This window comes from Rhinopithecus bieti, unplaced genomic scaffold (assembly GCF_001698545.2).
Source record: "Rhinopithecus bieti isolate Rb0 unplaced genomic scaffold, ASM169854v2 scaffold_28016, whole genome shotgun sequence".
Classification (NCBI taxonomy): Eukaryota; Metazoa; Chordata; class Mammalia; order Primates; family Cercopithecidae; genus Rhinopithecus; species Rhinopithecus bieti.
Window position 1 is genome coordinate 3117840 of NW_016813202.1, and position 25679 is coordinate 3143518.

General features: G+C 44.5%; 1 protein-coding gene across 3 annotated transcripts in view; it reads right to left on the reverse strand.

Moving 5' to 3' along the window:
• Nucleotides 1-25679, reverse strand: part of AFF3 (ALF transcription elongation factor 3) — a 619922-nt gene that overhangs the window by 14177 nt on the left and 580066 nt on the right. For all 3 annotated transcript variants that reach the window (XM_017847795.1, XM_017847794.1, XM_017847792.1), the window contains 6 exons: nt 24823-25024; nt 20626-20750; nt 11069-11132; nt 7669-7805; nt 2210-2281; nt 768-861 (listed from right to left, as the gene is read on the reverse strand). In XM_017847795.1, the coding sequence (XP_017703284.1) occupies nt 768-861; nt 2210-2281; nt 7669-7805; nt 11069-11132; nt 20626-20750; nt 24823-25024 (694 nt within the window). The remainder of the gene's footprint in view (nt 1-767; nt 862-2209; nt 2282-7668; nt 7806-11068; nt 11133-20625; nt 20751-24822; nt 25025-25679) is intronic.

The following is a 25679-nucleotide window of genomic DNA, read 5'->3' on the forward strand; positions in this document are numbered from 1 at the left end:
TATCTACTGCTTTCAACAAGCCATCTCCTACCATTTTAAATAACGCCTCTATTAAAAATTAAATTAGCTACCAGAGACTAGCTAAGAGGGAATGGCTCTAAGGGGTTACCTCTAAGGAAAAGAAGCTCTAAGTGAGCACGAGGAATTTATGTTAGCTATAAAGATGAATTTCCTAGGACAGTGGAGGGAGTAACTGGATCTTCTTTCTCTTGAAGTCATAAAAATACTTGGACGAGGCTGGGTGTGGAGGCTCACACCTGCATTCCCAGCACTTTGGGAGGCCGAGGCGGGCACATCACCTAAGGTCAGGAGTTCGAGACCAGCCTGAACAACATGGTGAAACCCTGTCTCTACTAAAAATACAAAATTAGCCAGGTGTGGTGGCGGGCGCCTGTAATCCCAGCTACTCCAGAGACTGAGGCAGGAGAATCACTTGAACCCAGGAGGCGGAGGTTGCAGTGAGGCAAGATCATGCCCTTGCACTCCAACCTGGGCGACAAAGAGTGAAACTCCATCTCCAAAAATACAAAATAAAAAAAAAAAAATAAAAACACTTGGACAAGGCAGGGAGATACATTAGATGGGCTCTCAAAGGCCCATTCGGAGTCCTGAAAGCCACAAGGGTGGCACCAATTGGGTTAGCTTGGGGACCAGAGGTGACCTGCATTAGCCCCAAAGCAATGGGTGCTACCAGGTGCTTCACAAATGACCTTGACAGGGAGACAACTGAATTTAAGGAACAACTCCGCTCGTTCACTAGACAGTACCTTGAAATAGTCAATTAGTGCTTTCGAATACTTTACAGCGTGGTCCCTTTTGAGTCGAAACATCCGCCAGTACAGGAGAGCCAGGCATCGGTAACTGCAGGCGAAAAGAGAAACAGGCCCAGAAGCGGCTGAGTGCGTCCTGCGCAAACAAGACTTAAACATTTTTGTTGTTTATTCTAAGGCACTCAATAACTAAACCTTGTGTCTATATAGGAAATCTTTCTCTATCTGCATATAATGTCTGTAAGTGAACACTTTTTGTCCAAAAACAGAATTCAACATTCCAAGAAGGTATTCCATAAATACATTTACCACTAGGTAATTTTACAGCATGATGGGATCACCTGTTGGGTCACAGGGGCTGGCCGCTTCCCTCTTCCACCACGAGAGGGCACTGTCTCTCCACGAGAGGCGCGAGGTAGCTCTAGCACGCAGCCTTCACTGCTTCCCGGGTGAGCCCTGCTCTGCGGAAAGGACCGCGCTGCCACCTGACTTTACTGAACTATAGACCAGCTCCACTAAAGTCACAAACATGAATGTACTTTATAAACAATAGAAACACTACGCTGGGAATGGGTGCCATCATTTTATTGTTTCCTATAATATTTTGTATACTTCCATCAGTATTCTATCTTACATAATAATATTATTGTCATTTAGTGTATTATTCCAATATGGGACTTAGTTTGAAAAGGGCACAAAAGGCGTTTCGGAGACGTATCCTCTCTTCCTTGCTGCTCTTCGCTCAGTTATTTGCTAACTCGGATCTCATGCTGACCTCCAGAATGTGAACATTCTGGGTACAATGGCACCATCTCCTCCTAGCAAACCAAACCCAGGACAGGTAACAATCTGAGACCTTTTTTGTGTCTGTGGCTGTTATTATTATTTTTTAATTCAACTATCTTTATTTCACTGCTTGATAGGCATGTATTCTATCAACATTCTCTGCCTTTCCCCTACTGATGAGTAAGGAAGGGCTGACAGGGTAAAGGAACTATAGGTGACCCCATCGTTCCCTTTTTTCTGTGGCATCATTTTCAAAGTAAGTGGCTGCCCTGGGCGCAATGGCTCACGCCTGTAATCCCAGCACTCTGGGAGGCCGAGGCGGGCAGATCACTTGAGGTCAGGAGTTCAAGACCAGCCTGACCAACATGGTGAAACCCCGTCTCTACTAAAAACACAAAAATTAGGCAGGGCACGGTGGCTCGTGCCTGTCATCCCAGCACTTTGGGAGGCCTGTCGATTTTCAATCACTGTGAATTCAGATCATGTATAGTACAGCAGCAAAAAATGGTCTGGACTTTCCCAGGTCATTAGAACTGCTCTGGGGCTTTGTATGTTAGAAGACATTGGGCAAACACTATGCATTTCAGCACCTGGTTTGCCAGTGACGGCATGTGAGGCTGGTGCTGCTATTCTAAGAGGAGAGGGGCACTCACCATAATGCGGCCAGTTGTTTGTCTTCTGGTGTGGCATTGGGGCCTGAGTGGGTTTTTAGTCTCATAGCATACCTTAGAAAAAGGGAGGAGGAGGAGGAATAGAATAAAAAATATAAAAAGCCATGAAATTGTAAAACAAGCTTTCTTAGTAACAGAACTTCTATCATGGGAGTTCTCCCTGCCTGATCCTTCGCTTTGCATAGTATTTGCTGATAATTCTTTCTTAAAAGCTCGCTGGTGCTGCTCCATTTTCCCAAGTGTTACGGTACCGTGATGACTAGAACAGCTACTTTCTGCTCTTTAACAATACAAGTTCGAATGCTACAGATTGTCGGGAGCGATACAAGTTCAGCAACTATTCATGTATATGGTAACATGTCCATTTTTCCAAATTTTGATTTATGGCTGAGTGTCTGACAGAGGGAGGTGAAGTTCCATCCTTCTGTGCTTACCTCCGGAAGAATTTCCACCCTGGGTATGCAGAGGAATGCTTAACTTTACCCCCCTTTCTTTGTTATGTAACTTTTGACAGCTACGTAAGTATCCTGAGTACACTTTTCATCTCTATTTGCTTCTACAGACAGGTGTGAAGAGAAACTAGTGGCTTTTATGGACTGCACTTAATTCCATTTATTTTTCTGAACCAAGGGGACTGTGGCTATTGTTTTCTCCCAACAACATACCAAATTACATATGTACACTCTTTGAGAGAGCTGAGGCAATAGGTATAATGATCAGACTGTCCTAGGTTCAAATCTCAGCTCAGCGACTTGTAAGAGCTTAGACAAATGTATGAACATATTTAAGCCTCCATTTCCTTACCTATAAAATAAGACTAATACTGCCAATCACATTACATTGTTGTAAAAATTAACTAAGATAGTGTTTGTGAAGCTCTTGGGATAGCAGGCCAGCTTGTAAATTGCTCAAGAAACATACTGTTACCATTGCACTATCTCCACAACATGCAGACTTGTAGCATTTTTGAGTGTTATCTCTTTGCATAATTTTTTACAGTGGTTGCTCTGGGTTTTACAATATACATGTAATTTATTGGTATCAACATTTTATCACTTTGGAGAGTATGGAAGTATGGAAGTCTTACTTCAATTTAGATACCTTTACCTTCCCCACTTAAAAATAGCATTGTCTTGAGTATCAGATGGTGGTATAATTTTTTAGTTTTTATTTGTTTGTTTTGTAGCAGTGGGGTCTTACTATGTTGTCTGGGCTGGTTTCAAACTCCTGGCCTCAAGCTATCCTCCCACCTTGGCCTCCCAAAGTGCTATGATTACAGATGTGAGCCACTGTGCCTGGCCTGCTGGTATAATTTTTGTTTCAATCCTCAAACCTGCTTTATAAACTCATAAGGAGAGTAGTTTATTGCACATATCTATGTGTCTGTTCTTCTTTCTTTCCCAATGCTCCCATATTTCTTCTTTTGCCATTTTCTTTCTGTTTGAGAAACTTCCTTTAGTCAGTCTGTAAGGGTGGGTCTTTTAGAGACAAATACTTGTACTTTTCCTAAATCTGAGGATATCTTATTTCCCTTCATTCTTGAAGAATAGTTTCACTGACTCTAGAATTCATGGCTTGATAGTTCCTTCTTTCAACCCTTGGAAACTGTCACGCCACTCCCTCCCAGCCTGCACAGTTTCAGAGAAGCCTGCTGTCATTTGAATTGATTCTCCCCCACAGATAATTATCATTTCTTCCTGGCTGCTTTCAGGATATTTGGTCTTTAGTTTTTGGAAATGTAATTATGGTGTGTTTTTGCATGCATTTCTTTGGGTTTATCTTATTTGGGTTTTTCTCTGCTTCTTAAATCTGTAGGTTTATGTCTTTTGACAAATTTGGCAGGTTTCAGCCATTATTTCTTTAAATACTCTCTCAGTCCCACTCTCTATTCCTCTCCTCTGAGACTTCCATGACACAAATGTTGGATCTTTTCTTATTGTGCTTGAGGCTGTATTCATTTAGCTTTTTCAGTCTATTTCTTCTTTACTGCTCAGATTGGGTAAATTATATTTTTTGTCCTCAAGTTCATTGATTCTCTCCTGTCATCTCCACTCTACTACTGAGTCCATTTTTGGGGTTTATATTATCGAATTCTACAGTTTCACAATTTCCATTTAGTTCTTTTTAAAGTAACTTCCATTTCTTTGAAAAGATTTTCTATTTTTTGTTTGTTGAGTGATAACTGTGATTATTTATTGAAGCATTTTTACGATGGCTGCTTTAAAAATCCTTGTCAGATAATTCCAGCAACTGATTTATCTTTGCATTGAGGTCTTCTGATCATCTTTTTTCATGCCAATGGTGACTGTCCTGGTTCTTGGTATGATGAGTGAGCTCCTATGGTATCCTGGCCATTTTGACCATTAGGTTAGGAGACTCTGAGTCCTATTTTAAATCCAGCCACCCTGTTTAGGTCTAGCAGGAAGGCTCTAGCCTACTTTGGGGGCTGTGATTCCAATTATAATTTAATTTTCAGGGCCTTTCTGATACTATTTTAGTCTGTGTGGTTGATCTGGTGCCACTGGGGCTTCTGCTCGTCCCTGACAGTGCTGCCTGCGCAGAGCGGGAGGGTGGGAAGAGAGGGTCACCAGGCTGGGCTCTTGTGGTGACAGTGCTCCAATGACCCACGCCTGCTTGGCCATCTGGAGTTCCCTGGTGGCGAAGGGAATTCTCCTGTCTGTAGGGACAAAGTGTACATCCTGGGCTAGGTCATTTTTGGTGGTGAGAACCCCTTGCCAGTGCTCCAGGCCCTTCAGTGTCTCAGTAGGGGAGAGGAGGGTCAGCAGGGTTGGCAATGTGTGGATGTAATTCATGCTGTTTTCTTTTTTTTTTCTTTTTTGAGATGGAGTCTTGCTCTGTCACCCAGGCTGGAGTGTGGTGGCATAATCTCGACTCACTGCAAGCTCCGCCTCCCGGGTTCACACCATTCTCCTGCCTCACCCTCCCGAGTAGCTGGGACTACAGGCGCCCACCAGCACGCCGGCTAATTTTTTGTATTTTTATAGAGACGGGGTTTCACCGTGTTAGCCAGGATGGTCTCGATCTCCTGACCTTGTGATCTGCCCGCCTCGGCCTCCCAAAGCGCTGCGGTTACAGGCGTGAGCCACTGTGCCTGGTCAATTAATGCTGTTTTTTAACGTAGGTTGAAAAAACAGCTGGCCAGGTGCGGTGACTGACTCATGCTTGTAATCTCAGCACTTCGGGAGGCCGAGGCAGGCTGATAACCTGAGGTCAGGAGTTCGAGACCAGCCTGACCAATATGGAGAAACCCTGTCTCTACTAAAAATACAAAATTAGCTGGATGTGGTGGCGCATGCCTGTAATCCCAGCTACTGGGGAGGCTGAGGCAGGAGAATCACTTGAACCCGGGAGGCGGAGGTTGTGGTGAGCCGTGATAGTGCCATTGCACTCCAGCCTGGGCAGGAAGAATGAAACTCAGTCTCAAAAAAAAAAAAAAAAAAGAAAAGAAAAGAAAAAAGAAAGAACCAAACTTGTCTTTTTGTCTTCATTTTCTCTGTATTTTACGTGATTCTATTCATTCTGAAGTATCTAGAAGGTGGACAGTGTTCTCTACCTGTGAAAGATTACTTCCAGCAGTGGGCGCAGTGGGTGTGGTACCCCAGCACCCTCTCCTTGATGGTACATCTGGCTGGCATGGTTCTTCGTTTGTTTGGGCTTGCTTGTTTGAATTTTCAAGCGTGAATGCCTTTAAGCAGGTCATGCTACTCCAGTTCACAGCAGCCCCTATGGCTTGCTTATTCATTGATTCCTCAATTGTTTATTAAGCACATACTATGTGCCAGAAAATGTTCGAGGGGCCGAGGATTCCCAGTGAGCAAATCAGACAAAACCCAAAAAAATCCCTGTGCTCAAGGTAGTCACACTCTAGGGCATCTTCCAGCTTTGTCCCTGTCCAGTTTCTCCCACTTTCCTCCCTTGCCTGCCAATAAACATCTGAGGCTGGGCCTTGTTCTGAGGAAGGAATGTATGGATCGAGGACCTCTTAGAGTAATTTTTACCAGTCTTTTTACTTTGCTGTTTTATTTCATCACTGCTGAAAGTAATGTGCCATATAAAAGACAGTATAAAGGATTCGCCGATATATTGATTTAGTAGAAATACTTTATGAAGAAAACAGGCAGTGTTGACTTTAAAACATTCTTGAAAATGCTTTTGGAGGTGATGTGTTCTCTGATGCTGGAATGACAGTTTTGAAGGCTGGAAACTATTTGCTGAGGGAGAGTGGTGTGTAAAACACCAAGTAGCATCTTTGGGCCAATGTAGACCAAAAAGATCACATCCTAAGATGATTAGAAATCTTCCATGCAGAATGTTGGGACATGGAAAATGTCTCAGCTTCAATTGCACAGAACCCCGGAATCAGAAAAACCTTTAAAAGTTCGTTTTAGGAAGAATTATTTCTCATTGTGGATATCAGACATTATGTCAAGCAGTGACATTGGCTAAAAACATACACCATACGATGAAGGTGCTCAGTAGGGCTAACGGATGAAATTCCCTGAACTGTTCCTTACAGAGGCCTGATGGAGGTGCCTTTCCAGGTCTGCATCATGGAGGACGAGTGTTTCCCATCGAATGCCTGGACACGTCTGCTCACAGGTCTTAACCCAGGTTGGGGGATGGTGCCCACGGCCAGTTTTGAGAGCAGATAGAAGATGGGTTCTCCTTCCATAAAATCCCCCTGAATCTTCTTTCATTAAATACTCCAGAAGTATTTACTGATGGAGGTAAGATTTAGATGGTACTAACCTGAACCAGATTTTTTTTTTTTTTTTTTTTTTTTTTTTTAAAGCAGCCTAGGGCTTAAACAGGCTCAAAAGCTGCCACTTCCTAGCTGGGAGGAGCAGGCACGTCACAGCCCACTCAGATTCAGCCTCCTCCCTTGGCAATCGGGGGCCACAGCAGCTGCCCTCTTGCTCACGGAGGACAGAGCGGGGCAGGGTGTGCCAAGGTGTCTTGCACAACCGTACCCTCTTATTTTGGAGGATGAACACTGGTTCCTGGTGGGGGATGGTGCAGGCTGACATTCTTTTTTTTTTTTTTTTTTTTTGAGACGGAGTCTTGCTCTGCCGCCCAGGCTGGAGTGCAGTGGCGCGATCTCAGCTCACTGCAAGCTCCGCCTCCCGGGTTTACGCCATTCTCTCGCCTCAGCCTCCCGAGTAGCTGGGACTACAGGCGCCCGCCATCTCGCCCGGCTAGTTTTTTGTATTTTTTTAGTAGAGACGGGGTTTCACCGTGTTAGCCAGGATGGTCTTGATCTCCTGACCTCGTGATCCGCCCGCCTCGGCCTCCCAAAGTGCTGGGATTACAGGTGTGAGCCACCGCGCCCGGCCAGGCTGACATTCTTTTCTCTGTTTCCATAGTACTTCCACACACTCCTCACCTCCTCCCCTCATCCACCAAGAAAACACAGTGCTTACCTGATGAGCTCTACTGTTTCTGAATACATCGTATAAGGAGATTTGGATTCCATGGGGCCTTGTTCCATTGCATTTCCACACTCAATAAACGACAACGCCGCTTCAGCATAGTTCAAAGCCTTTCCAAACTTTTCCACCTGATCAACAGAATTAATACAGTGTCTTCCTGAACAACAGTTTTTTTTAAATGGCATTGTCATGTAGTTTATATACTTTGAGAAACCCAACTCTGACTTCTAAAATCCTATGAATGAAGCTGAGAGAAAGAAATAGAATACTTCTTTTTCTAGTTATTTTCTCGAACTGCTACTGGCTTGGAGTAAGCGAGCAAACAGTTACGTACAGAATTGTATCAAACCCATGTGACAGCTGCCAATCAACATAGCTCAGAACTGCATAGCTGCTCTGATTTCTGTTTCCCTCTTTCTAACCCCTAATGGTTTGGAGACTTCATTCCTTGTTCCTCCATGCTATGCTAAATATGCATCAAAGTTCATAGGTCTGGTCCCATATAAGAGTTTTCATACTTCTTTTGGTACATCCCCAACTCAGATGGTTCCAGGCCTTGGTTATTATCTTTTACATTACTTGTGGCACTTACATCTCCATGCCTTCCTCTTAATTTTTTTTTTTTTTCTTTTTTGAGATAAGAGTCTCCCTCTGTAGCCCAGGCTGGAGTGCAGTGGTGCCATCTGGGTTCACTGCAACCTCTGCCTCCTAGGTTCAAGCGATTCTCTTGCCTCAGCCTCCCAAGTAGCTGGAATTACAGGCATAAGTCACCATGCCTGGCCTTGTTTTTTGTTGTTGTTGTTAATATTTAGAACCTCACTTAAGAGTGAGAATGAGTAGGGGAAAGGAGAGGAGACAAACCTCAAGGAGCTATTTCAGCTTTGCTAAAATGGGACAAAAAGTTGAAAATTATTAATAAAAATGATTTTGGTTGGGCATGGTGGCTCATGCCTGTAATCCCAGTGTTTTGGGAAGGTGAGGCAGGAACATCACTTGAGTCTGGAAGTTTGAAGTTACAGTGAGCTATGATCACCCCAGTGTGCTCCAGCCTGGACACCAGAGCAAGACCCTGTCTCTAAAAGCAAAACAAAACATATTTCTATGGAATTATCTGTAGCTGTCTAAATTTGTGTTATTCTTTCCCCACATCAGCAAGGGCAGCCACAAAGCAGCTTTATATTCTTAAGATCTCATAAATCTAAACTTACACATCAAGCTCCTGGCTCCACACCTTACTACTCTTTGTAGGTAATTACATATTCTAACTCTGGATTGCAAAATCTCCACAATTTTCAAATGATTCATTCATCAATTAAAACCAAATGACATAATACTCAAATACTATTCCAAGTCTTGCCACTAAAAATACAAAAAAAAAAAAAAAAAAGAAAACTTCCTTAGTAATGATAGCTTCAAAACAGAAATTCAGAGCAAAACCTCCTCTCACTAGCAAATAAAATTTGTAAACAGCTTATAAAGCTAGTGTAGGTTATAATGCAACATTTCTTTTTCTTTCTTTTTTTTTTTGGAGACAAGGTCTGACTGTGTCACCCAGGCTGAAGCATGGTGGCGTGATCTTGGCTCACTGCAACCTCTGCCTCCTGGGTTCAAGCGAGTCTTCTGTCTCAGCCTCCCAAGTAGCTGGGATTACAGGTGTGCACCACCACATCTGGCTAATTTTTTTTTTTTTTTTTTTTTTATTTTAGTAGAGACAGGGTTTCACCATGTTGGCCAGGCTGGTCTTGAACTCCTGACCTCAAATGATCTGCCCGCCTCAGCCTCCCAAAGTGCTGGGATTACAGGTGCGAGCCACCTTGTCTGGCCTGTAATGAAATATTTCTTGTTAACACTTTCAGAGGAAGTCATTTCATTTAGTATTAATATTTCCTAAAGCACCGAATTCTGTGGTATGTGCACTCCACAAGCCAAAGCTCTTTCCAGTAACAGATAATATACTTGGAGAGAGAAAATGTACACCTACAAGATAGCTCAAAGTGCAAGGCAGTCTGTGATTACCCAACAAAATGCAAAACGAGGCATCCGGTGCAAATGAGATGGAGGGAAGGGAGCTAGTGAGAGGGCTGCGGAGAGGCTGGGAAGGCCACAGGCAGGAGACTGAATATGATGCCAGGAAGGAAGGGTAGGTTTTGGCTAGATTTGGGGAGGACACTGAGGGTGTGAGTATGCCTGTGAGAGTGTGTGACAGTGAATCCCTGAAAAGGCCCGCTGGCTGGCAGGAGCCAGGTGTGCTTAGAGGTCAGTAGGGGACCAGCCTGGCTGGAGCAGTGTCTTCTCTTGGGAAATCATCAACAGGAAAGATAGGGTTGGGCAAGAGCACAATGAATGAATAATGCTGTCAACTTTAGATGCTGGATTCACGCAGAAAATCTCTTTCTCCTTAAAAATCTGATGCTCTTCTCCAAGAGTGGCCATACATCAGCTTCTCCAGATGACCAGAACCGTCCATCAGACTTGGACTGTGTGGACAAGAGCTGTACCTTCCGCTGCCCTTCTCTATTTTCTGATATGTAGGGGTTATTCCTCCTGTACCCCAGTGTGCCTAGGCAGTGGTCTTCACGTAAACAAGTGTTTAATAGGTGACGTCGGTAGCACTGGAAGAGGGGTACTGTAACCGTTTAAACATCTTCATATTCTGAAGGTCACTGGAAATGCCTTCTTCATGTCCAGCACCTGCCTAAATCTCAGTTATGAACACTGGACGAGACTAAAACTCGAGTTACTAGGTGGGAAGCAGTCCCTCTGGACTTCATTCATTTAAGAGGGAACAACCATATGATCTCTTTTAGAAAACAAAACAAAAGTTTTCTATCTCTTGCCTGGGAGCTTCAAGCTTTCCAAAACAGGAGATTATCCAAGCAAGAAAAGTTATTCTTTGAAAACATCAAATCATGGTGACTTTAGAGTCTTATGTGCAGATAACAGTTCCGTGTTGTATGGTTTCAGAGAAAGCATTCATTTTGGCAGATACATGTGAAGAACACAAGTGTTTTTGAAAAGAGATTTGATCCTGGGAGCGAGCCAAGGGTTTGTCAGGCTAACAAGAGAAAAATGCAAATCTAGATTTCATTTTTTAAAGGAAAAAAAAAAAAATACTACCACCCACTGCCTCCACTGGCTCTAGTTACTATTCAAACCTTAGGACTAAATTGAAATATTCATTTATCCAGGGCTTTTTCCCAGTCAGGCATTATTGGTTGAAGTCATAATTTATTGGGCTATGAACACTTGATTATATAAACATTTCTCCATTTAACAGACCCAGCCATCCTTGTAATAGATTTTATAATTACCCTAGCTATATTGTCCCAGTGATGAAGCTGCAGTACACACGTAATTTGGAAGAATGTATCTGGAAAGAAAAGGGTCTCACCATTGCATCTGCTTTATGCTTCATTCGTTTAGCTTCTTGCATAAAATAATCGGCACTGCGAGGCCTACAAGGAGGGAACGATATTGAACGTCATTATGGCTTAAGTGCAAGATCTTTTTAAAATATTCCTTCCTCTCACTCAAACTTAAGGCGCAATTTAAAAACTCTGCTTAACGTGGAATTAAGTGTGTTTTCTGCCTTTCCAAATTACTGCCTATATGTCAAATACCACAATAAATTTTCTCTTAAGTTAGCAATTGGAAACACACTCAACATATGCCAGTAGTCTCTCTTTACAGTGGCTTTAACATGGCCCCCTAGTGCCTAATGTGAATATATTTTTTATTGTATGGCGAAAAAAACAAGTGAGAAATCTTATTTTATGCAATATTTACATAAAACAATCCCCTTTTAATGTAAACATTGTACATATACCTCATAATAATTGTATGGATATATATGGGTGAGTATATTTATGTATCCTTATGAAAATAAGTGCATTTATATGCATATCTAGTACCCAAGAGTTTTATGTATATATATTGAATTATCTTAAAGCCTCACAGTGAAAAATAAAAAGAGATAATGTTGGATGATTACATTCCAGTTGTAATGAAGTTAATTGTCAAATGATGTCTACCTTGTAACAATGCAAACATGCCATGTATTCTCTAGAGTTCTGATTAGCTAGCTGGTAAACATTAACAGCAGACATGTGGATTATTAAAGCAATAACCCCGGCCAGCGTTGACTCTGCCGGGAGATGAAGGTAACTCATCCAGAGACTGATTTGAGTGTGTGTAATGAGGTCCAGTGACGCTAAGGTCCTCATTGGACAGTGCCTTTAAGTGTTTAGCCCGATAGATTAAAAAAATGACCTCCTTTAGGCACCAGCGGCATAAACTTTATATAATCAATAAACTTCACCTATTCATGAATATCAAATATAAGCCAGGACTCTCTGAATGGGAGATACGGCGGAAGTAGTGCTATTCATCATGGACTGTTTAGCTTCTTATTGCAGGCTTATTTTGAACTGCCTTATTTCAGATCCTAATGGGATCTTTTACCTTATTGTAATATTAGGTAGTCAGAGCGTTCGTGTATCCAAAGAGGTCAAAATGCTTAGAAAAGCAATGTGTGACAATGCTTTTCTGTGACAATGACATTGCCTTTTAATCAAACAAACCAGAATCACAGCATGGTTTTGGGGTCCAGGTGGCTCCTCACCCCACCCCACACCCCCCACTGAGGGCTGGAACTATTCATTCACTGTGCTGGGTCTTTCACTGAGGGTGAGGTCCGAGGTCTCCTTCCTAGGAAGGCCCTGCTCCTGCCACTCCATGTTCTCCCTTCACCCATGCTTTCCCCATCTCCTGGACACCCATGCTTTCCCCATCTCCTGGACACCCATGCTTTCCCCATATGAATGGCTTTGTCGTTGCTTTGGTGAGTTTTCCGTCTTTGTCCACAAATTGACACATATTGTCAGAATGTCCACATATTGCCTGGTCTATGCTTCTAACTCTGGCAATTGACGTTATTGTTGTTGTTGTTTGAGAAAGGTTCTCACTCTGTTGCCTAGGCTGGAGGGCAGTGGTATGATCACCAGTACTGCAGCATGGGCCCCCTGGGGTTAAGCGACCCTCTCACCACAGTCTCCCAGGTAGCTGCGACTACAGGTATGTGCCGCGATGCCTGGCTAACTTTTTGTATTTTTAGTAGGGACAGGGTTTCGCCATGTTGTAAGGGCTGGTCTTGAACTCCCGAGCTCACGTGATCCACCTGCCTCAGCCTCCCAAAGTGCTGGGATTACATGGCTTTCATCACCTTGCCATCCTGCTCACAGACCTAAAATCAGTCTCCAGGGTCTATGAGATCAAATCTCAGTTCAGATCCCCAAAAATCTTGCCTAACCCACTTAACTATGTCACTCATTCACAAAGGCCCTTGACCAAAGTCAGAGGTGGCTCCTCATTGTCTTGATAACATGGCCTCCTGGTCCGAGGGGCTCTCCTCATCACTTCCCCCACCTGGAACACTCTCTTCGCTCTTCAGTCACTGAGTGTCTTCTAGGAGCCAAATGTTGCCTGCCCCTCAATTTCCCCCGCTGTCAGGCATTCCGAGTAACCTTGGTCCATGTTCACCTTTGTCCTTCCTGACCTCACACAGCACTTCTTGTTTACTACACTTGGTATTTCATTATCTTCTGAGCTGTACTGGGCATGTGTGCAACCTGGTTGCTGGTTCATTTGTAGTAAGGACCATGCTGTAGACCTCTTTGATCTTCCCCACCCTGTAGTTTTTGGCACACGGTAGAAGGTAAGCAGGTCTCCCTTGGATGAATGGCACTGAATTCATTTTGAGCTTAGAAGAGTGGTGCCTTCCGATGGGGTGCAGCATTGCGTCCAGTGAGCCAGAGAGTGTCTCCATGGCAACCTGAAATTCTCCACATCATTATCTGTTCTATACTCTAGTATATAAGTTAGGTCATTTTTTTTTTTCTTGCCCTGTTTTGTCACTGACACATCACTACTTCAAATGCATTTCATTTTCATTAAAGGATTATCTTGGTAATAAGCTACGGCTTCTTAGTTTCCACCAGCCTTCTAAGTTACCCTTATGGATGGCAGCGGCTCCTAATTCCTAATATAAGCTCCTTCATCACTATTGTTTTCATCTGCAGCATAGGAGCATATTTTTAAGTCCTGATATGGAGGCTGAGTCACAGACTCTCACAATAGCGCCTGTGGGTAAGTAACATAATTTTCTGACCGTATCAGAGCAGCTATCATCAGAGCAGTAACCTGAGATGCTAATAGCATAGGTACCACCTGGAGGCCACTTACGAACACATTTGTTAGAACTCTCATCTTTGCATAGAATGGAGGGCTCACTGTCATGAGTCACTGAAGATTGCCTGATGATTGCCCCATTTTCTCCTTTCGGGTGATGTCTGGTGCCGTACTTCCAGAGCAGATCATTATAAAGCCAGTGGGACCAGTAGGATGTCACCCCGTGTCCAGCCTCGCCACCAACGCACGCTTTCACAAAGGCATTCCTTCTGACAGCAATACCCAAGTCAGTGGGAAAAGTAAAATTGCTGTCACCGTTGTGACCGTTATAGAATATAATACAGCAAAGGTACTAAAATGAGATCTTATCTCAGTGTTCAAACAGATTTTCCATCTCATCTTTTATTTTTTTTTTTAACCTGGAACACCTAGAGTTTTTGTCTTCCATTGGTGTAATAAAATTCTTCCCGTTGTTTTCCACAGTGATGGTATTTTATGATGATACACGAGCAAACCTAATCAAAGTTTAATTAAACACCACAAATGTAACTAACCGTGAATCTTGGGCTCTTCAGAAACGGGGCGTGAGTGATCTGAAAGCCAGAGCTTAGCCGCATGCATCTTCATTATGAGAGCTCTCTCCAACAAAAGCATTCTGAGCATTTGATCCAAATAGAATGTTTTCTTTTCTTCTCTCCCCCCTCCCGCCACCCCCACCTAGAAACACACGGCCTTGGTTCTCAGCAACATCAGGGTTTGAGCTACCCCCATATTTCTTCTGGCACAGGAATATTAAAGCAACCTTGCTTTTTGTTCTCCTTTGTGACTGGGATAGAGTTGAACGGTCTCCCACGGAGAGCCTGGCAGACTCCTTTCTGTAATTCCTACCTCTGTGAAATGCCGCCCTCGGCAGAGCCAGCCTGTTTTGTGAAAACTGGCAGGGATGAGAGCCCAATGTGTTTGAACAAGAAGTTCCTCAGCACGGCAGAAATTGGATGATTTTCTTCGGGAAGTTGAAATCCAAATCAGACAAATAGGCAACTGCATACCAAATGAATTCATCATCTGCTATCCGATATGTCAGCTTGTCATCTGACAAGCCCCAGAGGTGTTAATATGTCCCAAGCTTTGAGGAGAATGCATAAGAAGTTAAGTAATGATTTTTAATACACAGAGTCAGTGATGACTATGGATGAGGGGACTTCAGAGTCCGCCGCTCCAGGATGCTGGCACCGGCTTTCCAGGCCCTTCCCCACAGACGCAGGTAGATTGCATCTGGGTAGCAAGGATTCAATACAGCTTTTATTTCCACAACTTTGATGTTGGCTGGGGCCCCAGAGTCCCTGGAACCTGGCTCCTCCCAGGCACAAGCGGTCATTCACTGTTTCTTCCAGGCCACAGGCTCCTGCAGGCGACTGCCTCCCTCTCAGCCGGGCACAGGAGGCCGGGTCTGCTCTGCAGGATGTTCAGGCTAAGTGGGGCAGGTTTGGGTCACTGAATCCAAAGTAACTTTCTGTTGAAATGGGAAATTATCAATCTGATGGTTGTTTTTCTCTGAGTGACATTTAAAATAATCTTACAAAACCCTAAAAATGATCGGACAGCTGAGATTTCAGTCCAGGAGATCTGAATGTCCTTGTCCTCCCCGCAACCTGCCTTGGCAAATTCTACTCTCCATTTCTTTCTCTCTCTCTCTCACTCATTCTTACTCTCACTCTCTGTTTTGGTTAGAACAAAAGCAGCACCTGGCCTTGAGACAGGGATTTCATAATGGGAGGAATTCTAAATGAAGACCAATAAAGGCTTCATGATTCATCAGGAAAACAAGAAGGTAGGGTCCTGCTTTGAAAGGACTAGGAGAGGAGACCCTCAGGAGAACATGCCCACTGCAAGCCCTGGGTGGGGGGTTGGGAGCACCTTCCCTGCTGTCATTTCGCCTACTCAAGGATCTCAACTAGTGTCCTTTGACTAAATCATGCTGCTGGGGATCCAACCTTTTACAATATGGGAGTCTTCCCATCCTCTATAAAATTAAAATCCTTTTAGCTTTGAGACTGCTGTGCTAAGTACATTACAAATGTCAAGTCCCTCTTCCTTCCTCATGGCCACATTTCACACGCCATGACCTTCAGTGCCTGGCGGCTATAGTCAGTCTTTCCTCACTGTCAGGAGGTTCAGGTAGCCGGGCTCCTGTTATGGGCACCATGGGGACAGAAGGGACGTTTGGTGGTTTGGCTGAATGTGCTGATTGTGACTGACTTTTCCATGTGACATACAGGCAGCAGCCAGCACTTCCTCTGGGGAGCGGCAGGCAGCCCTGGCACCTGGGGTTCTCTGGCTTCCTAGCACAGCAGAACGGCAGGCAGGATGGAGGAGGTGGTTTTCCAGCCAAGCATCTCATCACCACGTAGCTCTGTTCAGGACTTCTGTACTGAGGCCTTCATGACACAGGTGTTCGCTCTCAATTTTCCCCAGCCGAGAATTCCCCTGTCACTAATTATGATACCAAGTGACTTACAGCTCATGGCTTTGCACTAGTAAGATCAGTTTTCTAGGCCTCAAGTTGAATCAAGTGCTATCTATTCATTGACATACATTCTTACAGATCTGTTTTTTAAACAAATGTTTGGTAATCATACAAGTCTCACCTTAATACTGTAGCTGTCAAGCAGTGAATGTTGTGTATTTGCTAAATGTCAGGGGGAGGAGGTGAGGTCGCACTGCCACCAATATGAGCCCACAACATACAAAGGACAGGCTGACCTGGATCACATTTTTAAAATAAATGTTATTCTGCTCAGTTCTGTCTGTATCCCAAAGGAACTAACTGGTGCCTGTTTACAAGCATTCCAGGAATTACAGGCGCATGCTACCACATCCGGCTAATTTTTGGTAAGTAACATAGGAAAAGGGGCTTGGAAGCCCATGAATTTACATTCACCTGCATGTAGATTCCTTATAGTCATAGAAAAAAAATTGCAGGCACTCTTTCCTGGGAATGTCATTTATAATTCAGCTGGGTTCATTCAACACTTGTTATTGAGAGCCTACTGGCTTCAGCTGTTGTCTGAATCCCATGTTTATTCAACCATTAACATGTATTTATAATACAAAGAGATGAGTTTACTTTTTTTAAAAAGCTGCACGATGCGGCTTTAAAAATTAAATGACAGTGTGGCATCTGTTACTTTTTGGATCACTGTAACTGGATTTTCATCAACTTGAAATCACTCCAGTGCTAATTATCTAGTCCTTTCTTTTCTTCCATTGGTAGCCTCTCTTTGGTCATTTCACTGCTTGTTTTTAAAAAGGGCTAAAGTTCACTCTTCACCCTTGGTGAAGAGAAGTCAAGGGAAGTGAGGGCTGGGCTGAGGTCTTCCTCTGTCACTGAGGGTGCTGGTGGGGAAGCTGGCACAGAATGGAGGTGGGCAGGGAGGTAGAGAATTCAATTTAGTAATCCTAGGAAACCTTCCTGGAGAGGTCACCATATGCCTCTCTCTCCCCTGAAGAACTGAGAATTAATTAATCGTTATACTTCAACTCTTGTGCCTGTACTTGGCACTTAGTAAGTACTCCATATGTACCAAATGGAACCTGGGAGACGTTTTGTACAATTTTAGGTGACATCTTAGCCCAGTGATCTCTTGAAGGTTGCTTATTTTTACTGCTTAAAGGAAGAGACGATGCCTATTTTGCTTTTTTTCTTTTGATATGAAGTTACACTCTTGTGGCCCACACTGGAGTGCAATGGCGCGATCTCAGCTCATTGCAACTTCCACTTCCTGGGTTCAAGTGATTCTCCTGCCTCAGCTTCCTGAGTAGCTGGGATTACAGGCACATGCGATCACGCCTGGCTAATTTTTCTTTTTTGTGTTTTTAGTAAAGATGGGACCAGCCTACGTTGGCCAGGCTGGTCTCAAACTCCTGACCTCAAGTGATCCACCCACTTCGGTCCCGCGAAGTGCTAGGATTATATGCATGAGCCACTGTGCCCGGCCTATTTTTGCTTTTCAAGCTTGAAGAATCTTTCCACAACTTTCTTAGTTCGACGGTTGAGTGGCTGTTTGAGTTGCATATTTATTTTACTGTTATGGATTTCAAATCAGTCGGGACACATGGCAATTGGAATGCGACATCTATCTCTCCATATGATGGATATGAAACAGTGCTTTTTTATTCTATTATATCTATATCCATAAAAGGAGAAACAGTTTCATTGTGGCTGTCAGCCAGGAAAATTATACGTATTGCTAATGGGAAGAACAAATGATAACAGCCTCTTTGCTGACACTGATAGTGACAAAATTATATTAGTTTCAGCCATAGCAGATTGAGAGACATTTCCTCTTATAAAAAGTCCAAGGGCTGCCAGCCATGGTGGCTCCTGCCTATAATCCCAGCACTTTGGGAGGCTGGGGTGGGAGGGCTGCTTGAGGCCAGGAGTTTGAGACCAGCCTGGGCAACACAGTGAGACATTTTTTTTTTTTTTTTTTTTTTTGAGACAGAGTCTCGCTGTTGCCCAGGCTGGAGTGTGGTAGCACGATCTCAGTTTACTGCAACCTCTGCTGCCCAGGTTCAAGCAATTATCTGCCTCAGCCTCTGGAGTAGCTGGGCTTACAGGTGCCCACCACCACGCCCAGCTAATTTTTGTATTTTTAGTGGAGACGGGATTTCACCATCGTGGCCAGGTTGGTCTTGAACTCCTGACCTTGTGATTCACCCGTCCCAGTCTCCCAAAGTGCTGAGATTACAGCTGTGAGCCACCGTGCCCAGCAGTGAGACACTTTTCCTACAAAAAAAAAAAAAAATTAACTGGGGGTGGTAGCATGCACCTGTAGACCCAGCTACTCAGGAGGCTGAGGCAGGAAGATAGCGTAAGCCCAGGACTTTGAGGCTGCACTGAGCCATGCTTATACCACTGCACTCTAGCCTGGGTGACAGGGCAAGACTCTGTCTCAAAAAAAAAAAAAAAAAAAAGTCCAAGTACCTGTAGATCAAAGCACAGTCATTTAGTTGTTGCTGTTTCTGACCCAGCTTTCTGGTTCATACACTGGAAAATTCCTTGCATTTTAATATGACATATGTATTTGTATTTTATGTGTATATACCATGCTCTCAAAACCATCCACTGCAAGTATGCGGTGGTGTGAGTACCTCAAGGTCTAATGCTCCTTCTGTTTGATCATGTTGTTGGGTTATGACTTCCAAATGCAGATTTCTACGTTATCCTTACACACAATTCTAATCTCTCCTTTTTACAAATGGCTGAAGTTCACATGAACAATTTATATCCTGAACCTTAATTATAAATGTAGTTTGCCACCTGACTGTACTCCCACTCCATGCCCTCCCTGGGGATTAATCACCACCTACCTCCCTGGCTGCTTGGCAAAGGCGATGTAGACAGTGAGAGGAAGGGGGTGGTGAGGGCCAGGAGTGTGGGTGGGACGCAGCTGCCACCACAGGAAGAGAGAAAACACACATGCCCTCCTGGGCTGCCCTCAAGCTTTCCTATACCCAGTTACCTTGGAATGTGTTCATTTAACAAAACAAACAACGAATGTGGACTTGGCTTTCACCCCCAAAACTCTGTACCCTAATTAGCTTACGGGAGTCCATGCAGTACTTGAAGACTACAACTTAGTATTTTAAATTTCCCAAGGAAGTGTACGGAGGTGAATAAATAGATCATGCCAAGACTCCGGGTGGCAGTTACGGATGGAGGAGCGGGGCGGACGATGAGGCTGGAGTAGCCACCCCTGCATGGTGCTTTCTCTGCTCCACGTGATACCCCTTAGGAGATGTCATTTAATGGGTCCTAGGAGGGCCCCGCTGAGCGAGCTGTGGCATTTGTCACTGGGACTCTTGGACATGTAGAACCGTTTTATTTTCCAACATCCAGTGGGGTTAGTGGTTTGCAGTCTGTCTCAGCTAGACTAGAAGCCCTCAGAGGGCAGGACAGCCTATTTCTGCAGCTGCTGCACCCTGGGGCTGAATGTTTCCTGCCTCACCCAGCCATGTATTTGACGTCCGTAGGACCACTAAACCTGAAAAGAGGATTCAAACTGAGTATCTTCTGCCTTCCAGGCTTGTCCTTGACACACACATTTTCCCTAAGAGCCGAAATAATTTTCAGCATCATTTGATCATTTCTCATTTGTCATTTTCAGCCTCTCGAGAGCATTCCAGGATGTTATTTTTATTCATCTTCTCCTCTTGCTTTTCCTCCTTTTAAAATGATGCTGGGAATGGAAGTTATACTTGGGTGAGACTGAAAGTGCTAGAATTGGGTGAAGGATGATGGCATTTTTTTTCCTATAGAAGAATCATTTATACTATTATAAAGAATATAGCAGTTGGAGGAAAAAAGCTTTCAGGAGTAAATCACTATTATTCATTGCCTATTATAATTTACAAAAACAACAATGCTTCTCTTTCTAGTAGCATAAAACTGCCGACAACCCACGGTACAAGTGCTTAGAAGTCTAAGACTCATTAATGCTATTCGCCTTTGTCTTCTGATGTCCAACCCCGTTAGCACTGATCATTCTGTCTACCCAAAAACCCCACCAGGACTCAGGCATGCACTCAAAATTAAGGCTCCAATTCCCTTCAAGAGGGACATTTAAATGACCAAGTCCCAGGGGAAAAAAAGGCCACACTGTTGCTGAAGGTGGCCACACCAAGGTGTCCACGCCCCTTCCACCTGAGCAGCTTCTGTTCTGTCTTGCCCCTCACCATATTAAAAAAGTCTGAACTTACATATCATCGAAGACAAGTTTCTGCCTCTTGCAGTCCCTGTGGCCGTTGGAGCCTGGAGACCACGGCTCCGTCTGCGGTCGTGACTTGTGGAGGGGAATGTTTTCAGAATTGTTGTGAGCTGCTTTCTAAACAAGAAACAACACATGTCTTTGAGAAACTGGCCACCTGGTGAAGCAAGCAGCCATCACATACATACATACATACATACATAGAGTATCTTTGGCTCTACAGAACATCTTTGTGTGCTGTATTAGAATGGATGGTGATTGTGTCTCAATAAAGAAATATATGCCTTCTAGGTATTTGCCGAAGGCTTCTACCTGTGTTCTCAACTGTCATTCTCATGACACTATCCAAAGGGAAGTCATGACACCCACTCTCACAGACCCAGAAACAGGCTTGGTGAGGTTCAGCAACTTGCCTACACTCAGTGACTGTGGTGGCGGCCAGGGGTTAGGGTTTAGACGCCTACTTTTCCCGGTCCGCTAGACTGGAGGCTGGCCAGTTCAGTTTTCATCAGCATCCTCCAAGGGGCTGGTGAAAACACAGATTGTCAGGCTCCACACTGAGAGTCTGGGATTCAGCAGGGCTGGGGTGGGGAACTAGAATCTGCCCTTCCATCTGGTTCCTAGTGATGCGGATGCTGCAATCACCCGCGATCCTGGAACCATGCTTTCAGAACCATTCACCATCACTGCCTCTTGCAAAAGATAAGTCACTCAGCTCACAGGCTTGCTGGCTCTCGTTGGCTGTCTGTGAAGACCAGAAGGAGTCAATGGGAATCACTAGGAATTACTAAAAAATAAATTCTAGGCCAGGTGCAGTGGCTCACACCTGTAATTCCAGCACTTTGGGAGGCCAAGGCAGGTGGATCACCTGAGGTCAGGAGTTCAAGACCAGCCTGGCCAACATGGCAAATCCCCGTCTCTACTAAAAATACAAAATTTAGCCAGGTGTGGTGGCGGGCGCCTGTAATCCCAGCTACTCGGGAGGCTGAGGCAGGAGAATCACTTGAACCCGGGAGGTGGAGGTTGCAGTGAGCTGAGACTGTGCCACTGCACTCCAGCCTGGGCAACGAGAACAAAAGTCCATCATATATATGTATATACACATACACACACACACATATATATACACACACATATATATACACATATATATATATACACACACACATACACACACATATATATGGAACACATCAGTCTGTGAAAAGTTTTAAAAATCACATTACTCAGGATAGAAACATTTACATGGCACCTACTGTGTGCTAAACACATGGATCATAAAACCGCATCTGAGGTTAGGAAATGCAGATGGTTTCTCTGAAGTAATTAAAATTGAATGTATACAAATGCTGCTTTAAATATGGACTGCTTTTACGTGTAACACTGTAAAGGTTAGAGTCTACTGTTATAGAAGACCAGGAAACTCAGATGTCAACATTTAAAAATTGTTCTTAAACTCCTCCAGTGGCCTCTGCTTGCTATTGGTAAAAGGAGTGATCCCAGTCAAGTGGCCCCTCAGCCATTCTTTGCCTGTGGCCTCTGTGCCCCAGACTCATGGGCCGGTGTCCAGTTCTTTCTTGGGACCTTTGCACTTGCTGCTTCCTCTGCTTCTTACTATATGCCTACTTGCCTTTTAGAGATCTCGCATCAGGGGTCAGCCATCTATGGACAGGGAGTCAAACCTGGCTCTTTTTGTAAATAAAGTTTTATTGGAAATGAATCCTGTCTATGCATTTATCTATTGTATGCCTTCCTGCTACAATGGCAGAGTTGGGTAGCCAGGATGGGGACCGTGCAGCCCATAAACCCTTAGGTTATTTATCTGATTCTTTACAGCAGCAGTTCTCAACTGGGGGCAAACTGATAATGCCTGGAGACATTTTTAGTTGTCACCACTGCCAGTGGGTGCTCATAGGATCTACTGGGTGGAGGCCAGGGACACTGCCAAACATCCTACGTTGCACAGGACAGCCTCACCACAAGTAATTAGTCAGTCCAAAATGTCAAAACCTGCTTCGCAGAAAAAGTTTGCCTCTCTTAGGACTAATTCAAGCCTCTTTGTTATAAGAGCTCCTAGTCCTTTGTGAGTTCCCTTTTTAGCACTGAAACCCTTGGTGCTGAGTCATGGATATGTGTGATCCCCTGTATGAGGCTCTCTCCCCAGCTAACTGTAAGCTTCATGAGGCACAAATGGAATCCGCTGGATTGTGACTGCATCTCTGGTGCCCAGCACGTAGTAAGTACTTACCAAATAAGCACCTGTGTGGTGAAGAATAACTAAATAAGATCTATAATTGGTTTATAGTTCTCTGCATATCATAGTTGCTCATGACTTAAGGATCTACAGGCAAATAAAAAAAACTTGAGTTGGTGGCTTTTTGTTCCATGTTTTTCTAATATAGGTCTTCCCCAATTCTTTCAGTCTAGAATTAAAGACCACTGCTCCCAAGTGAGGGTGCACAAAAGAAGGTCAATTTCCTGAGGATGCTTTAAGATTGAGGCTCTTGTGGGAACTTCCAGCAACTCTTAACAATCTTTAATTCATGGGATAAAGTGTTACACACTCTGTTCCCTCCCTCATCTTTCTTTGCAGAGTCTTGTTCTTTTTTTTTTTTTTTTTTTGAGATGGAGTCTCGCTCCGTCGCCCAGGCTGGAGTGCAGTGGCGCGATCTTGGCTCACTGCAACCTCCACCTCCCAGGTTCAAGTGATTCTCCTGCCTCAGCCTCCTGAGTAGCTGGGATTACAGGTATGTGCCACCACGCCTGGCCACCCAGCTGGTTTTGATAGGCACAGTGACTACCATGGGAGAGGGTATGGAAGTAACTAATGTTCCTGAGAGGATGAGTGGTCCAGGGCCACTGGCTTTTAGAGGCTGGCATGGAAGCAAAGGGGAACTAACATATAGTGTTAGTTGCATAGGTGTCCCTAGGTGTTGGGAGTCTTTTTATGTTTTTTTTCCTTTGAGACAAGAGTCTTGCTCTGTCACCCAGGCTGGAGTGCAGTGGTGAGATCAGCTCACTGCACCCTCTGTCTCCCAGATTCAAGCAATTCTCCTGCCTCAGCCTCCTGAGTAGCTGGGACTACAGATGCCTGCCACCATGCCCGGCTAATTTTTGTATTTTTAGTAGAGACAGGGTTTCACCATGTTGGCCAGGCTGGTCTTGAACTTCTGACCTCAAGCGATCCGCCCGCCTCAGCCTCCCAAACTGCTGGGATGACAGGCGTGAGCCACCACGCCCAGTGGGGATCTTTTCATAATATTGTCTCTTTTAAAATCTTGCAGGTAAAGAAATAGGAGCAGAGAGATTAAGTAACTGGCCCAAGATCACACTGTAGCTAAGAGGTGAGATCAGACTGTGAACCCAAGTCCCCTGCTCTTCCCCTGGGACGTGCTGGAATCACCCTTGAGATCACTGGAAAAGGGGTAGTGGGGGAGTTCCCCCACTGTGGCCGCAACACTGGCCAATGAGGGCCGAGTGCGGGCCCTGTAGCTTTCAGTGTGGGGTTTCAATCCCAGATTTCACTCTGCCCTGGGCTCAGAAATTTTTCCCAATAGAAAGGTTGGTTGGTTCAAACTCCTAATTTCCTTTGTCCTGGGATGGTATTACTTCGAGGTCTTTTCTTTTCAGACAGAAACATAAAATCCTGCCTAAGCAACAGAGGCTTAGAACTCTCCCTCAGGGTTCCTCTTCCCCGCTCTCTGTTGGGAGGGTGAGGGGAGATGTCTTTTGCTGGGTCTTCCTAGAAGCGGGGGGCATTCAGGAATTCTCAAGGGACCTCAAGCATGTGTTTAGACTGTGCTAGGTTAGAGACAGAACTTGGGGGTACTCAATTTCTTTTTTCTTTTCTTTTTTTTTTTTTGAGACGGGGTCTCGCTCTGTCACCCAGGCTGGAGTACAGTGGCGCGATCTCGGCTCACTGCAAGCTCCGGTTCCCGGGTTCATGCCCTTCTCCTGCCTCAACCTCCCAAGTAGCTGAGACTACAGGCGCCTGCCACCTCGGCCGGCTAATTTTTTGTATTTTTAGTAGAGACGGGGTTTCACGGTGCCAGCCAGGATGGTCTCGATCGGCTGACCTCGTGATCCACCCGTCTTGGCCTCCCAAAGTGCTGGGATTACAGGCGTGAGCCACCGCGCCCGGCCCCTCATTTTGGTTTTAGTTGGAAAGGAAGAGAGAGCATCAACGAACCGTGAGGTCTCCGCCGTGAGGCTGCAGCTGGCTGTCGGCCTTAGGCTTTTTGCTGGAAGAGGCTGAAGTGAACAAACTGTTGCCATTAGGTCGGCTGGAAGAAGTTAAGTCCTCGCTGGTGTATTTGTGTTTAGATGCATCGGAGAGGGGTGAGATGGGCGACCGAAGCATTTTTTCATTTTTATTTATTGGTATTGCCACACTGAAAAAGGAAATGACAGTAATGGAATGTCACAGAGTCAGCACAGGGAAAGGTAAATGTTTTCCTATGACCCAAACCACCCAACTGGGACCTGTTGGTGGAAGAAGCTTCTTGGGAATTATTACACCAGGAAACAAGTTAATGGTATTAGAATCATAACAAACAAGAAGCAAGTCACACTGTTTCTTTTCTCTCCCCATCAGGATGATAGTAATTCTGGAGCCAGCACCAAAGGATGCGACTAAGACTAATAACACTTTCATTTTCCAAGACCTTTATCCAAGGATCTCAAAATACCCAAAAAACAACTTACTGTGTTCCTAACAAGCATAAGGAGCAAGCAGTGGGAAAGTCAGTCAACAACAATAAATGAATTCTACATTTCTTTCTTTTCTTGAGACAGGGTCTGGCTCTGTTACCCAGGCTGGAGAGCAGTGGCAGGATCTTGGCTCACTGTAGCCCTAACCTCCTGGGCTCAAGCAATCCTCCCACCTCAGTCCCCTGAGTAGCAGGGACTACAGGTATGCATCACCACACCTGGCTAATTTTTCATATTTTTTGTAGAGATGGGGTTTCACCATGTTGCCCAAGCTGGTCTCGAACTCCTGGATTCAAGGTGCCTCAGCCTCCCAAAGTGCTGGGATTACAGACATGA